This window comes from Equus asinus, chromosome 3 (assembly GCF_041296235.1).
Source record: "Equus asinus isolate D_3611 breed Donkey chromosome 3, EquAss-T2T_v2, whole genome shotgun sequence".
NCBI lineage: Eukaryota > Metazoa > Chordata > Mammalia > Perissodactyla > Equidae > Equus > Equus asinus.
In genome coordinates, this window is record NC_091792.1 from 61,803,819 (window position 1) to 61,815,576 (window position 11,758).

General features: G+C 56.1%; 1 protein-coding gene across 1 annotated transcript; it reads left to right on the forward strand.

Annotated features, from left to right (window-relative positions):
- Window positions 1-3,149: 3,149 nt before the first annotated feature.
- SOX7 (SRY-box transcription factor 7) lies at window positions 3,150-9,746 on the forward strand. Its single transcript, XM_070505105.1, has 2 exons — window positions 3,150-3,390; window positions 6,938-9,746. The coding sequence occupies exons 1-2, from the start codon at window positions 3,153-3,155 to the stop codon at window positions 7,861-7,863; spliced, it is 1,164 nt and encodes a 387-aa protein (XP_070361206.1). The 5' UTR covers window positions 3,150-3,152; the 3' UTR covers window positions 7,864-9,746.
- The last annotated feature ends 2,012 nt before the right edge of the window (window positions 9,747-11,758 follow it).

An 11,758-nucleotide genomic window follows, 5' to 3' on the forward strand; every position in this document is an offset into this window, starting at 1 on the left:
CACCGCTCCAACTCTGCTTGTCCCCTGTCGTGTCTGTGGGAACCCCCATCCCATCCTTGCCTCGGGCGCAACCACCCGCGGGACCTGGCCCCGCAGCCCCTACGTCTCCACGTTCGGTGCTTGCAGATTCACGACCGATGAGCCTCTGGACCGACAAGTGGCCGCAGTGCTGGGCCCGGCGCTGGCCAGAGCAGGTGTCAGGGATGCCGCGGTCAGCACTAGCCTTGGCCCTTTGGCTCAGCCCCCTGAGCCCAGGGCTTCGGGGATGCTTGGGGTCTAGGCGGAGCTCCGGAGGACTGAAGGTCACAGTGACCAGAGAAGCAGCAGGGTCACAGCGACCTCGCGTCCCTTAGCGCCGCCCGCAGCAGGGCAAGCTCGAATGAAGTTTCCTAGGTGAAGCAATGCATGGGTGCAAATTAATTTTAAAAAGAAGGAATGGAGCAAGCAGAAGAGCCCAGGTTCCCGCGTGCAGGCAGCTCACACACTTGTGCGACGCCCCTGCTAGCTATGTGGCCATTAGCGCCCAGGTCCTGGACAACCCAGGCTCGCGCGCTCTTTCAGGACGAAATGCAAGAAATTAAACAATTGGAAACAACAATCACAATACGTATTCCCTCTGCCTCCGCCCCCGCCGTTTTCTCCATTTTTGCCATCGGTCTCTGGAATCCAACTTGACCGCTCTGCGCGCCCCCAGGCTCGCGCATCCCCCTAACCCGGTGCTCGGGCGCCGCCGCACTGTGTGTGCGCTCTGCTCCGGAACCACGCAGCGGCGGCGCCAGAGGCCGGAGGCGGGAGTGGAGACGTCTGCGGCGGGCAAGGGGGCGCTGTCCCCTAGAGGCCTCTGGAGCACTGGTGGGGTTAGAAAGGGTCGGAGTCGGGTTCTTTCAGGGCCCTTCATTGTTGTGCCAAGTCCCCGTACAGGGATCCCTCTCCCTGCCCCCACCAATGAGATGCTCTCCCTTGGCGGGCGTGGCCCGAGCTCCCCGCGGTTCCCAGAGCATTCTGGCCTGGGGATTCTTTTGAGGGATTTCTGGCAGAGGGGTCCAACACAGGAAATGGCTTAGGCTTCCCGGAGTAGGGAAGTCCTCCTAGACCGCGGACACATTCTCTCCTCATCTCCCCAGTGCCAGCCAGCCCCGACACTCCACCTTGGGCTCCAGGATGCTCTCCCGGCTGCGGGGCACCCGCTTTCCAGCCAGCGCCGCGCCCCGCGCCGGACAGCGGCCCGCGAGAGCAGCGGGTGGAGCGTGCGGGCCTAGAGCGCTGCTCCTGGATCCTGGCTGGAGGGGAGAGGAAAACTAATCAATCTATTTTATGCGGAAAGCCTGTCCTCAGACGAAAATTACCAGGGACTCTATAGGTTAAAATTAGGACTTAAAAACGGCGAAGTTGCGTTTCTCCATTCACATGCCCCGCCGTGGGGCCGTCCGGGAGTGCACGTTGCACACAAGGCGCGTGTGAACCTAGTCACTGAGCTCTGGGACCTTGAAACTCAGACTTAGAACTAATGGGCTTTATGTCTACAGTTTTATCACATCAACCATCACGTACAGAGTTTGAGCTTTCACGTATGTTATCTCACCAAATCTTCACGACCACCCTGTGAGTTCAGCCTTATCATCGATCTCATTTTAGGATTAGGAAAGGAGGCCTAGAGAGAGAGCTGACTTGCCCAGAGTCACGCATTAAGTAACCCAAACACTGACGACAGGTCCTGACTCCAGACAGCCCAGTCCCCCCATGACAATACTACCTCCTTTCAGGGTCACCTCTGCGGAGCCCTGCACAGGGGTGGCGCTCAGTAAATATTTGTAGATTGAATTCCCGGATCTAGTCAAGTCTTCGGACGGCCGTGTTCGATACAGTAGGTTGTCTAAGCCATATTTACTCACTCATTTATTCATTCACTTATTCGGCAGTTCCTAAGCGCCTACTGTGTGCCGGCGCTGATAAGAGCCGGAGGAACAGCCCTACTCACCCGAAGCAGGGTGACGCGGGAGCTGTCCTTGGAGGCACGGGTTCGTCCGCGAGGGACCGCCGTGAGCTCTCAGCTTGCAGCCCTCCGAGCTGAGCGCAGGCGAAGAACCTGCAGCCCCCTCTACCCAGGGGAGTCAGGATGAGGGGCACTCAGGAGCTCCCAGGTCGTGTCAAAGCCATAGGGCACGCGGGAGGGGAGGGCCGGAGCGACTCCACTCCGAGCAGTAGGAGTGCTGGTCAGAGGAGAAAAGAGAAAATCCGATGAGAAGGGAATTCCGCGAGAGAAGAGCTGGGGTGGCGGGGGAGGGCCGGGGAGCTGAGACCCGGACCCCGGAGACTAGGGTGGGGTGGGGGTAGGGGTGTAAGAAGAGAGAAATCAGATGGCAGAGTGAATAAAGGAGAACTGAGAACGCGGCCCCGCCCTCCCTAGAGCCAGATGCTACGGGGCGCTGAGGGGCCCCCGGGTGGGCAGTGCGTAGAACCCGATGCGGGATCCTGCTCCAGCCCTTGCCGGCGTCTGGCCGCTGGAGTTGGCTGGGGGCGAGGTTGCTGAAGCCCGGCGCATTTTAGAAAAATGGTAGGGGTGTCCTCTTAAGGACGGTTCACGGGCTGCTCTGGGGGATTCACGGTCAAGGTTCCCGGCGCCCAGCCGTTCCCAGCGAAACCTGTCGGCTTCGGCACCCCGTAGGATTCCACGCGCGGGGCGCGTTGGTGGAGTCTGGCCAGGCGGGACGGGGCTGGAGGCCGGTTCCCGCTCGCCAGCAAGGTGATTGCCAGCGGCGCCCGCCTCCCGGCTCTGCGGCACCTGCGCCCGGAGCAGGCGGGACGAGAGGCGGCCCCAGGGCGGCGGGGCGCGGATCCCCGGGGGGCACCCGGGAGGGACCCGGGAGGCCGGAGAGGCGGGCCGGGGGCGGGCACAGGGAAGCGGCCCTCCCCTCTCCCCCTCCCGCAGGTCGGAGCGGGGACGCGGCGGCCCAGGACGCAGGGAGGGGGCCCGGGCCGAGACAGAGGGAGGGGCCGCGCCGCCTTCGAGAGTCATTGGAGGACGCGGCCGCCCGAAGCTGATAAATAAGGGGCCGGGCCGCGGCTGCCCGCCAAGTTGGACGCCCCGACCGGTGCGAGGGCCAGGTCAGCGCCGACCCGGCGAGGCGAAGCGAGGCGACCCCTGTGCGGCCATGGCCTCGCTGCTGGGAGCTTACCCGTGGCCCGAGGGGCTCGAGTGCCCGGCTCTGGAAGCTGAGCTGTCGGACGGGCTGTCGCCGCCGGCCGCCCCCCGCCCGCCAGGGGACAAGGGCTCGGAGAGCCGTATCCGGCGGCCCATGAATGCCTTCATGGTGTGGGCCAAAGACGAGAGGAAACGTCTGGCGGTGCAGAACCCGGACCTGCACAACGCCGAGCTCAGCAAGATGCTGGGTGAGTGAGCGGGCGGGGCGCCCCGAGGTCGGCGGGCCAGGGGCGCGGGCAGAGGTGGGCCTGGCGTGCGGGTCCGCGCGGGGAGCCGGGGCGCACGCTGTGCCGGCGAGGATGGGCATCTGTGCGAACATAGGTGTGTGCGCGGTGGCCCGGGTTCAGAGCAGGACACCTGGGCGAGGCCCAAAGTGAAACCGCACGGCCAGCCAGGGTGGCCGGGAGGCCCACTCGCCAGGGCAGGAGCGGAATTTGGGGCCCCAGCGGCCAGGCCCGGGTCGCCTGGCGACGGGGACCTGCGCGCACCGACAGGCCTGGACGGAAACGCCGAGGGAGGGTGGAACCGGCTTTTGCCGGGAGGAATACCGCAGCGGGAAAGCCCATCCTTCCCTGAAGTTTACCAGGGGCACAATCGCAGAGGGAGGTTTTAACTGTTACTAACGAATATTTGTGGAGAGACCTTGCGGGAGGGCATCCCCGCTTTAACTTAATTATCGAACCAACAGCAAGAGTCTACGCAAACAGACTCTATTCAATATCCTACTTCTCAATTGCAGGACTGTAGCTAGTTTGATTCTGATCCGTAGGGCGGCCAGTGAGGGTCTGTCCTGGAGCCCGCTGCTTCTCCAGTGCCGCTGCGCAGTCCCAGCAGGGGTGGCCGGACTGGGGACGGGGACAAGCCAGGCCAGGGCGCCCAGAGAGAGGCTGTTCGGGCACGTCCGAGACCCCGGAGTTGGGGTCGGGGTTTCTGTTCTCTCCCCTGTCGTGAGCTGAGCGTTTTCCCGCTCTGCCCTGCTGTCACCTCCCTGCCCTTCCACGCGGATTGTCTTTTCGTTCATGTTAACCGGTGGAAACCTTTCAAAGCACCGTGTGTGTTCAGCGGGCTCTGGGCCTTGTGAGAAGGGACAGTGTGTGGTCACCGGAGGCTGGCCCTGCCCTCCCCGACCCCACCCGACCCAGAGCGGAGCCGTTTTCCTTTTTCCGTTGGCGCTCTGGGCTCCTTCCAGTCGGAGCCGCGGAGGGAGGCTGACGCCCACCTTTTTGCTGGCTCAGCCGCAGGCGAGGGTCCAGCCTGGGGTCTCGGCTCTGTCAAAGCGGCTGGGGGAGAGCTGGTTTCAAAGAGCCTCGCACCCGGCACAGCCTCTGCTCGCAGTGCCCAGGACGCGTTCGTGCGCCACTGTCTTAGGGAGCACCTGCCTCCATAAAAATGTTAGAAATCCTATTTTATACTGTGTTGGTATAAGGACAAACATATTAATATATACAATAATCAAACATTTTCTTTGACCTAAAAATTTCTGGTTTTCTTCAGAACCGAAAACTCTTTTTTGTGGGCCCTTGAAAGTCTTTTGGTGACCCAGAGCGCTGTGCCTGTGGCCCGAGCGCAGCTCTGGTGACCAGGACAGAGTGGGCTTCCCCTGTAGGCCCAGCCCGAGCGGGGAGAACGCAGGCTGGGAAGCCTTGCAGGATGGAGGCTGCCCGCTCAGGGAAAGGGCAGGTGAAGGGACTGAGGTGGCAAACACCTCCTGTGAGCTGATCCCTGTTGGCACTTTGCACTTGGGCTGCCAGAGGTTAGAGTTCGTTTTTCAGGAAAGACACTGATTCCTTCCTGCTTAACCACACAGCCCCTGGCACTGGGCAAGAGAAACTAACATGGTGTTGCTTTTTCAAATGCGGACTTTCTACTCCATAGGGAGCAGGGTGATCTACTCCCACCCCTGGGATCTTGCCCACTCCTTTCCTTTCTCACCCAGAAAAGGAAAGAGCTGAAGGTGAGAGTCCCGACTTTTCTGACCCCTAGCTTTTCAATCTTTAAATTAAAAACTTCACAAGCAGGACTAGGCTGTTTGGTGTATTATGTATAAGAAAGAACACAAAGACAGTTATACATTTAGTAGCATTTAAAATGAACCTATATTTTATTAATGATACCACATTCAGGTACACTTAGAAACTAGAGTCACATTTTATACTCAGTCCACAGACAGGGTGTGGGGTGCGTCTGGATCTTGGGCATCTTGCAACAACTTTGTAGCCTCAGCCGCAGGCTGGGAACTCTTGACCAACCCCAAATCTGGAGTTTCTAACACTTTCCAGTTGCCCTTTTAAGTGACAGGTAATTACATTAATTGTCAATTCTGTCAGAATAGTTATAAACTTTCATCCCAATGGTAGAACACCTTTGATAGTCGCCCTTCTCCAGCCTCCTCTGAGGGCCTGGCGTGCAGAGCCAGCCAGCACAGGCACCGAGGGTGGCCGTGCATACTGCTCCATACTCAGCCCTGTGTTGGGTGCTTTGGGTAGATGTGGCCCCTTTCCTTACAGGTCTTGGGGGCCACCTGCCCTCTGGGCTAGTTGGTCTCAAACTTCAGGATATATTAGGGTTATGGGGGAACTTGTCAAAGTTGTGAAATCCCAAGTCCACCCTAGAAGATGACCGTTTAAGGGGTTCAGAAGCGGCCTGCAGAAAACCTGCAGTCGAAGGGATGTACAGTGTACTGTGAGAGATGAAAGAGATGCTAGAGCGATTTACCAAACACACAAGCGAGTAAGGACAAATAGAAAATACAAGTGAAACCAGCATCTTAGCACCAGCGGGTACCAGAGTGGGATGCTTCTTAAAGAGAGAGTTGTGACTTGGGTAATATCACAATATATTTTATAGCAAGGAAACTAGAGACCCAGGGCAGGTAAGGAATTTGCTTCTGTAGGGAGGAGTCAATGGATGAGCAGGTGCCCCTGCCACAGTCAGAGGGTCCTAAGTAGATGGCTGGAAGCCGTAGCTTGTGTGTGTGCACGTGTGTGCATGCATGTGCAAGCCTGTGCGTGATACATACATGCATGTTGCAGGCAGATGCTAGCATTTTGGCCACTGTCAGGTCTTAATATGGCAGGGTCCTACTTGACTTTCAGATGTAATGGACAATTGTCTAGTACCCTAAGTGAGATCCTGTAATTTACGTACATCTGTGAAACTATTGACTGTGCCCAAGTTCCCTCACAAGAAGGCCAGTGAGATTTAGGCCATAAATGAATATTATAGTATCACCTCCTGAGAGGCAGCGATAATCAATGATCATCAATGAAGGCAGAGAGTTTTCATTAAAATGATTAGGACTGGCCCTCCGAGGGTAAAAAGAGTCCAAATCAGTGTTGTCGCAGTTACCTGTTTTTGTGCTGTGGCTGACATTGGGTCAGGTGGGGCTTTCACTGTGAACCCCGCATGGTTTCTATGCTCATGTTATCTGGTGGCGTTGGTATGAGTGGTGATGTGACTGTGTTTGTAGTTGGCATGAGATGGTTTTGCGGGATGCAGGTGGGAGCGGTGGCTTGGCCTCATAGTGCCGGCAGGATCTGGGCTGGGAAGAGGGTGCGGGGAGTGCAGTGTTGTGTCCTTGTTGGAGAGCTGGGGGCCAGCGGGTGGGGTGGGATGAGGGAGGGAGGCGGACTGCGTGTGCGTGTGGGACGCTTGGAGGCAGGAGTCTGAGCCGGGGCAAGGCCGGCCCAAGCAGCGCAGATGCTGAACGCTGCCTTCTCTGACTTGTGTGAGCAGGAAAGTCGTGGAAGGCGCTGACGCTGTCCCAGAAGAGGCCCTACGTGGACGAGGCGGAGCGGCTGCGGCTGCAGCACATGCAGGACTACCCCAACTACAAGTACCGCCCTCGCAGGAAGAAGCAGGCCAAGCGCCTCTGCAAGCGCGTGGACCCCGGCTTCCTCCTGAGCTCCCTCTCCCGAGACCAGAACGCCCTGCCTGAGAAGCGGGGCGGCGGCCGCGGGGCACCGGGGGAGAAGGAGGACAGGGGTGAGTACTCCCCCGGCGCCACCCTGCCCAGCCTGCGGGGCTGCTATCACGAAGGGCCGGCTGGCGGCGGCGGCGGCACCCCGGGCAGCGCGGACACCTACCCGTACGGGCTGCCTACGCCCCCGGAAATGTCGCCCCTGGACGTGCTGGAGCCGGAGCAGACCTTCTTCTCCTCCCCGTGCCAGGAGGAGCATGCGCACTCCCGCCGCATCCCCCACCTGCAAGGGCCCCCTTTCTCACCGGAGTACGCCCCCAGCCCCCTCCATTGCGGCCACGCCCTGGGCTCCCTGGCCCTCGGGCAGTCCCCGGGCGTCTCTATGATGTCAGCTGTACCGGGCTGTCCTCCATCTCCTGCCTATTACTCCCCTGCCACCTACCATCCTCTCCACTCCAACCTCCATGCCCACCTGGGCCAGCTCTCGCCCCCTCCCGAACACCCCGGCTTTGACGCCCTGGATCAGCTGAGCCAAGTGGAACTCCTGGGGGACATGGATCGCAATGAGTTCGACCAGTATTTGAACACTCCTGGCCACCCGGACTCTGCCGCAGGGGCCGTGGCCCTCAGTGGGCATGCCCCGGTCTCCCAGGTGACACCGACGGGCCCCACAGAGACCAGCCTCATCTCCGTGCTGGCTGATGCCACAGCCACGTACTACAACAGCTACAGCGTGTCATAGAGCCGAGGCAGCCAGTCCAGCCCTGCCTTGCCGCCCTCTCCTCCAGCGCTCTGAGCCCAGCGGACCCCGCGCAGCTACCAGCTTTCCTCCAGCTGCCCCGGGGTCGCAGGTGTGAACTGCCGGCCAGAGGAACGCGGCTCTGCGGCTCCAAGCGCCCCCTCCGCCCCCTTCCCGGTGCCCCCACTCCCTGCAGCCTGCGTTTTGAGTATATTCCTTCAAATGAGTTTTCATTGGCTACAGCCTGGGAAGAGGGCGAGGTGGTTGCTGAAAGACGCTGTTTCCCGGTAGGTAGGTTTTCACTGCACTCTCCCCCCTGTCCCCGTCAGGGAAACAAACGTGTGAACAGCCCAACAACATTTGCGCCTCTCCTGCTTCGGACACAGCCGCTAGGGTCGGGTACCTGATCTTTGGGTCCTTCAGGTGGGGAGAGCCTGAGCTCGAATGCAGGGCCCCGGGATCCCGTCCCAGTTCTGCCTCAGAGGGCTAGTGAAGCCCCGACTAGCCTTTGCTCCCCTTCCAGCCCTTTCCCTCATCTGAGGTCCCTTCTGCTCTAGGTTTTCTGATTTAGGATTCTATCAAAGCTAGCTAAAAGGAAACCAAAGTTTGACTGGTTAGCAAGCGCGTTAAAGTGCAACCTGGTGATAATTCAGTGTGCACAGCCCAAGGACGTGAGGCCTCCTGCACTTGCACTGCCTTCCAGAGTGATCCCAATCTTCCAAAAGGACTCTTCCAATTTGAGAAAAAAATACTCATCTTGATTTGGGAAATTAACCATTAGGGTTGACTGTATCACCGAAAATGAGATTGAATTCAAGCTGTTTTTTAAAAAATACGTTTCTTAGGTAAGTTATTTTTTATTACACACACATTTCAAGAGAATATACACAGCCTGAATATATGTAGTCGGAGTGTGTGAGACACACACAGCACGCACGCCTTCAGGCACAATCTTAAATGCGTGTCTGCATCTTCAGTCAGGTACTCTTGTTGACGTGGGCAACTTCTTGTCAACTCCCCGGTCCTAATGACCCCAAGAGCAAGGCACCTAAAAGGAATTTCATCAAAGCAGCATCGCTTTCCACGAATGAATCAGCGTGTGTTGATTTCTTGAGCTAGGTTTCAGCACACCCTCCCTCCGCAGAGACGGAAGGACGCTCTTCCCGCTGTGTCGGTCTCCCTTCCTCCCTGTCCTGGCATTTCTCTTTCTCTTCTTCCTTCGTTCTGGAAGTGGCCACTGATTCAAACACCCCCTGCCTGCACAGTCCCAAGCACAGTTCCTGCCACTGAGAAGGGCATTTGCTTTCCGCCCCAGCCTGCTGGTTCTTCAGGTAACATCTCCCGCCAGCACTTCAAAACAGCTTCCCCTCCGTCACACTTCCTTCCCAAAGAACAGAAGCACACTGTGATCCACAGAATGGTTCTGAGCCCTGATCCACCCCAAAGACATTCCATCCTTCTCCCGAACCTCCTTTGAAGGAACATACCTGGCAGTGAGCTAAAAGACAGTTGTCTGTCTTTTGCTTCTAGTGTATTATTGCCTGTATGAACTATGTAAGTGTTTTTATATATTCTCCTATTATTTTCACCTTATATTTTGTATTGTTGACTCTTTTTTTTCCTTCCAAGGAGTCCAATTGTAAAATCACTTATAAGATATAATTAATCTTTATGCTGTTACTGTATATGCCATGGTAATAAATAGCAAGTCATTGACAATATGATTGTGGTGCAGTCCAGAATGTCTATTAATGACCTTGTAAAACAGTATCGCAGACGTTAAGCTAAACTGTTCCATTTTTTGTAAGAACTACACATGCTTTGGGACGGTTGTAGATATTGATTTGTCTAAAATATTTAATTTAAATAAATGTTTTGTACCATGACCATTTTATCATTTGAAACAGAGTTTTGCAAAAAGAAAAAGGTTTCAACTGAGGCATAGATATTATGCCCAGTGCTGCTTATAGTATTGGTCAAAATGTTTTCTATGCCAACTTTTTTATTTTAAAAAGTTATCTTGTAGGGGTGGTTTATTTTGTTTTATGAGTTATGGTAAAGAGAGAAAGCCTAATTTTGGACATTGGAAACAGTGTTGTGTTAATATTGAAAGAAAAGACTAATTCACTGCCTACTTGTGGAACCATTTTCTCCTCTGGATGACTTCACGCTTGTAAAATGGAAGGAGGTGATTATCAGGCTGTCTCAGGATAGGAAGTTCTGCCCAATTCTTTGCTTACTTAAGGCTACCACATTTTCTTCCTTCTTTTTGAAATAATCTTGAAAAATACCTAGATTGCCCCCTTTCCTATGCACTTATGGATGTGGTATAACAGACACTGTGGGCTCTCAAAATGCGACGGGATGTCGTGGAGAAGGCAGTGGAGTACACGGGTCAGTAAGTGAAGGATGTAACGTCCTGTGAGGTGTAGGATTAAAACCACAACCAAGGAATGCCTGGAAAAAACTGCCAATTACTCAGTCCCTTTGCAGGTCACCCATGTCTGGCTTCTCTCTGTGGGGAAGCAGTTGTAACTTGTTCAAGTCAAGGAGAGCCTGTGTTCTCCCAGGCCCTCTGGGCCAAGGAGTGGGTCTTGGGAGGGCCCAGATGGGCTTATGTTCATCCCTCAATTTGGATCATAATCTATAGTCATTACTTAATAGCACTTTATAGATGTAGGGAGTTTTACAGCACGTTTTATGGGCTATTTCTCATCCACAGCCCTAGGTGGGGCCCCGTCATCCATCCACCCCATTGCACAGCCAGGGACACTGAGGCCCAGGGAGGGAGGTGGTGCGGTGTGGCTTACCCTGCTCAACCAGTGGAGGCTGGCATTTCAGCACGGCGACAGACACATTTGTTGGCAGCAGTCACTGAACAGTCGCACAGCTAGAGGCATTTTAGTGCTTCACCATGGAATAAAATTACATGTGGTCCAGTTCACACCTGGTACAGCCCAGGGAGAGAAAGAGCCCGCAAAGAGGAAGTAACGGGGCCAAAGTGAGATGAACCTGGATTCATGGCTGCCCAGGCCCACCACTGTGCACTGTGGCCAGCTGACAGTGGCAGTCTGCAGGGTCATTAGCTGGCTGGAGGGCTTGTCCAGCCGTGTCTATCCAGGACACGGGCCCTTGACACTGCCACATGGGCGTATTTCATTCCAGGACATATGGAGGGGGCGGGGGCGTTGTCCCTGCCTCTGGAAGGCAGGAAACAGGCAGGCGACAGGGCTGCTCTTTCACTTTTGTCAGCTTTGAGTGAAACAGCCATTCCCAGAAGCCAGGGGTATTTTAGAGTTTTAACTGCCCATTCTGGCAGTCACCCAACTGTCCCCGCGACAAGAGCGCTTTTTGCTTTGGCTGATGAGAACTAATGGGTAGGCACAGTTATAAGTTATTTTTCTAAAACGTAGATGTTACCATTTCACTACTTTCCTTAAGATCCTTCAGCACTTGCTCATCGCCCGCAGTGCACAGGGTGAGCGCACGCAGAGGCGGTTTCATGTGAAGCCAAGGATGTCCATGCCTCTGGGCCTCTCACTTACACAGGGTCCTGGGGCAGCCCTGGTAATGTATTCGCTTGGCCAGTCTCCCCACAGTTGGACAAGCTTCAGGACTCACAACACCTGGCTTGGCCCCATGTGAGTGCCCGGATGGTCGACCTTCTTCTTTCCAGAAGCCTCTCACAGCAACGCCCCCCACCCCCAACTGGGGTGACCCTCACTCCCATCACTTGTCTAATGACATTCCACTCACTATCTAAACCCAGTTCAGCCTTCCTTGACCCTGGGGCCCCTGGCATCTCTTCCCCCAGCTTCCACAGGACTCGAGAAGATTTTGGTTATAGCCCTTATCACCTGGCAGTGGAATCAGCCCCCCATGTGCATCTTCCCCAGCA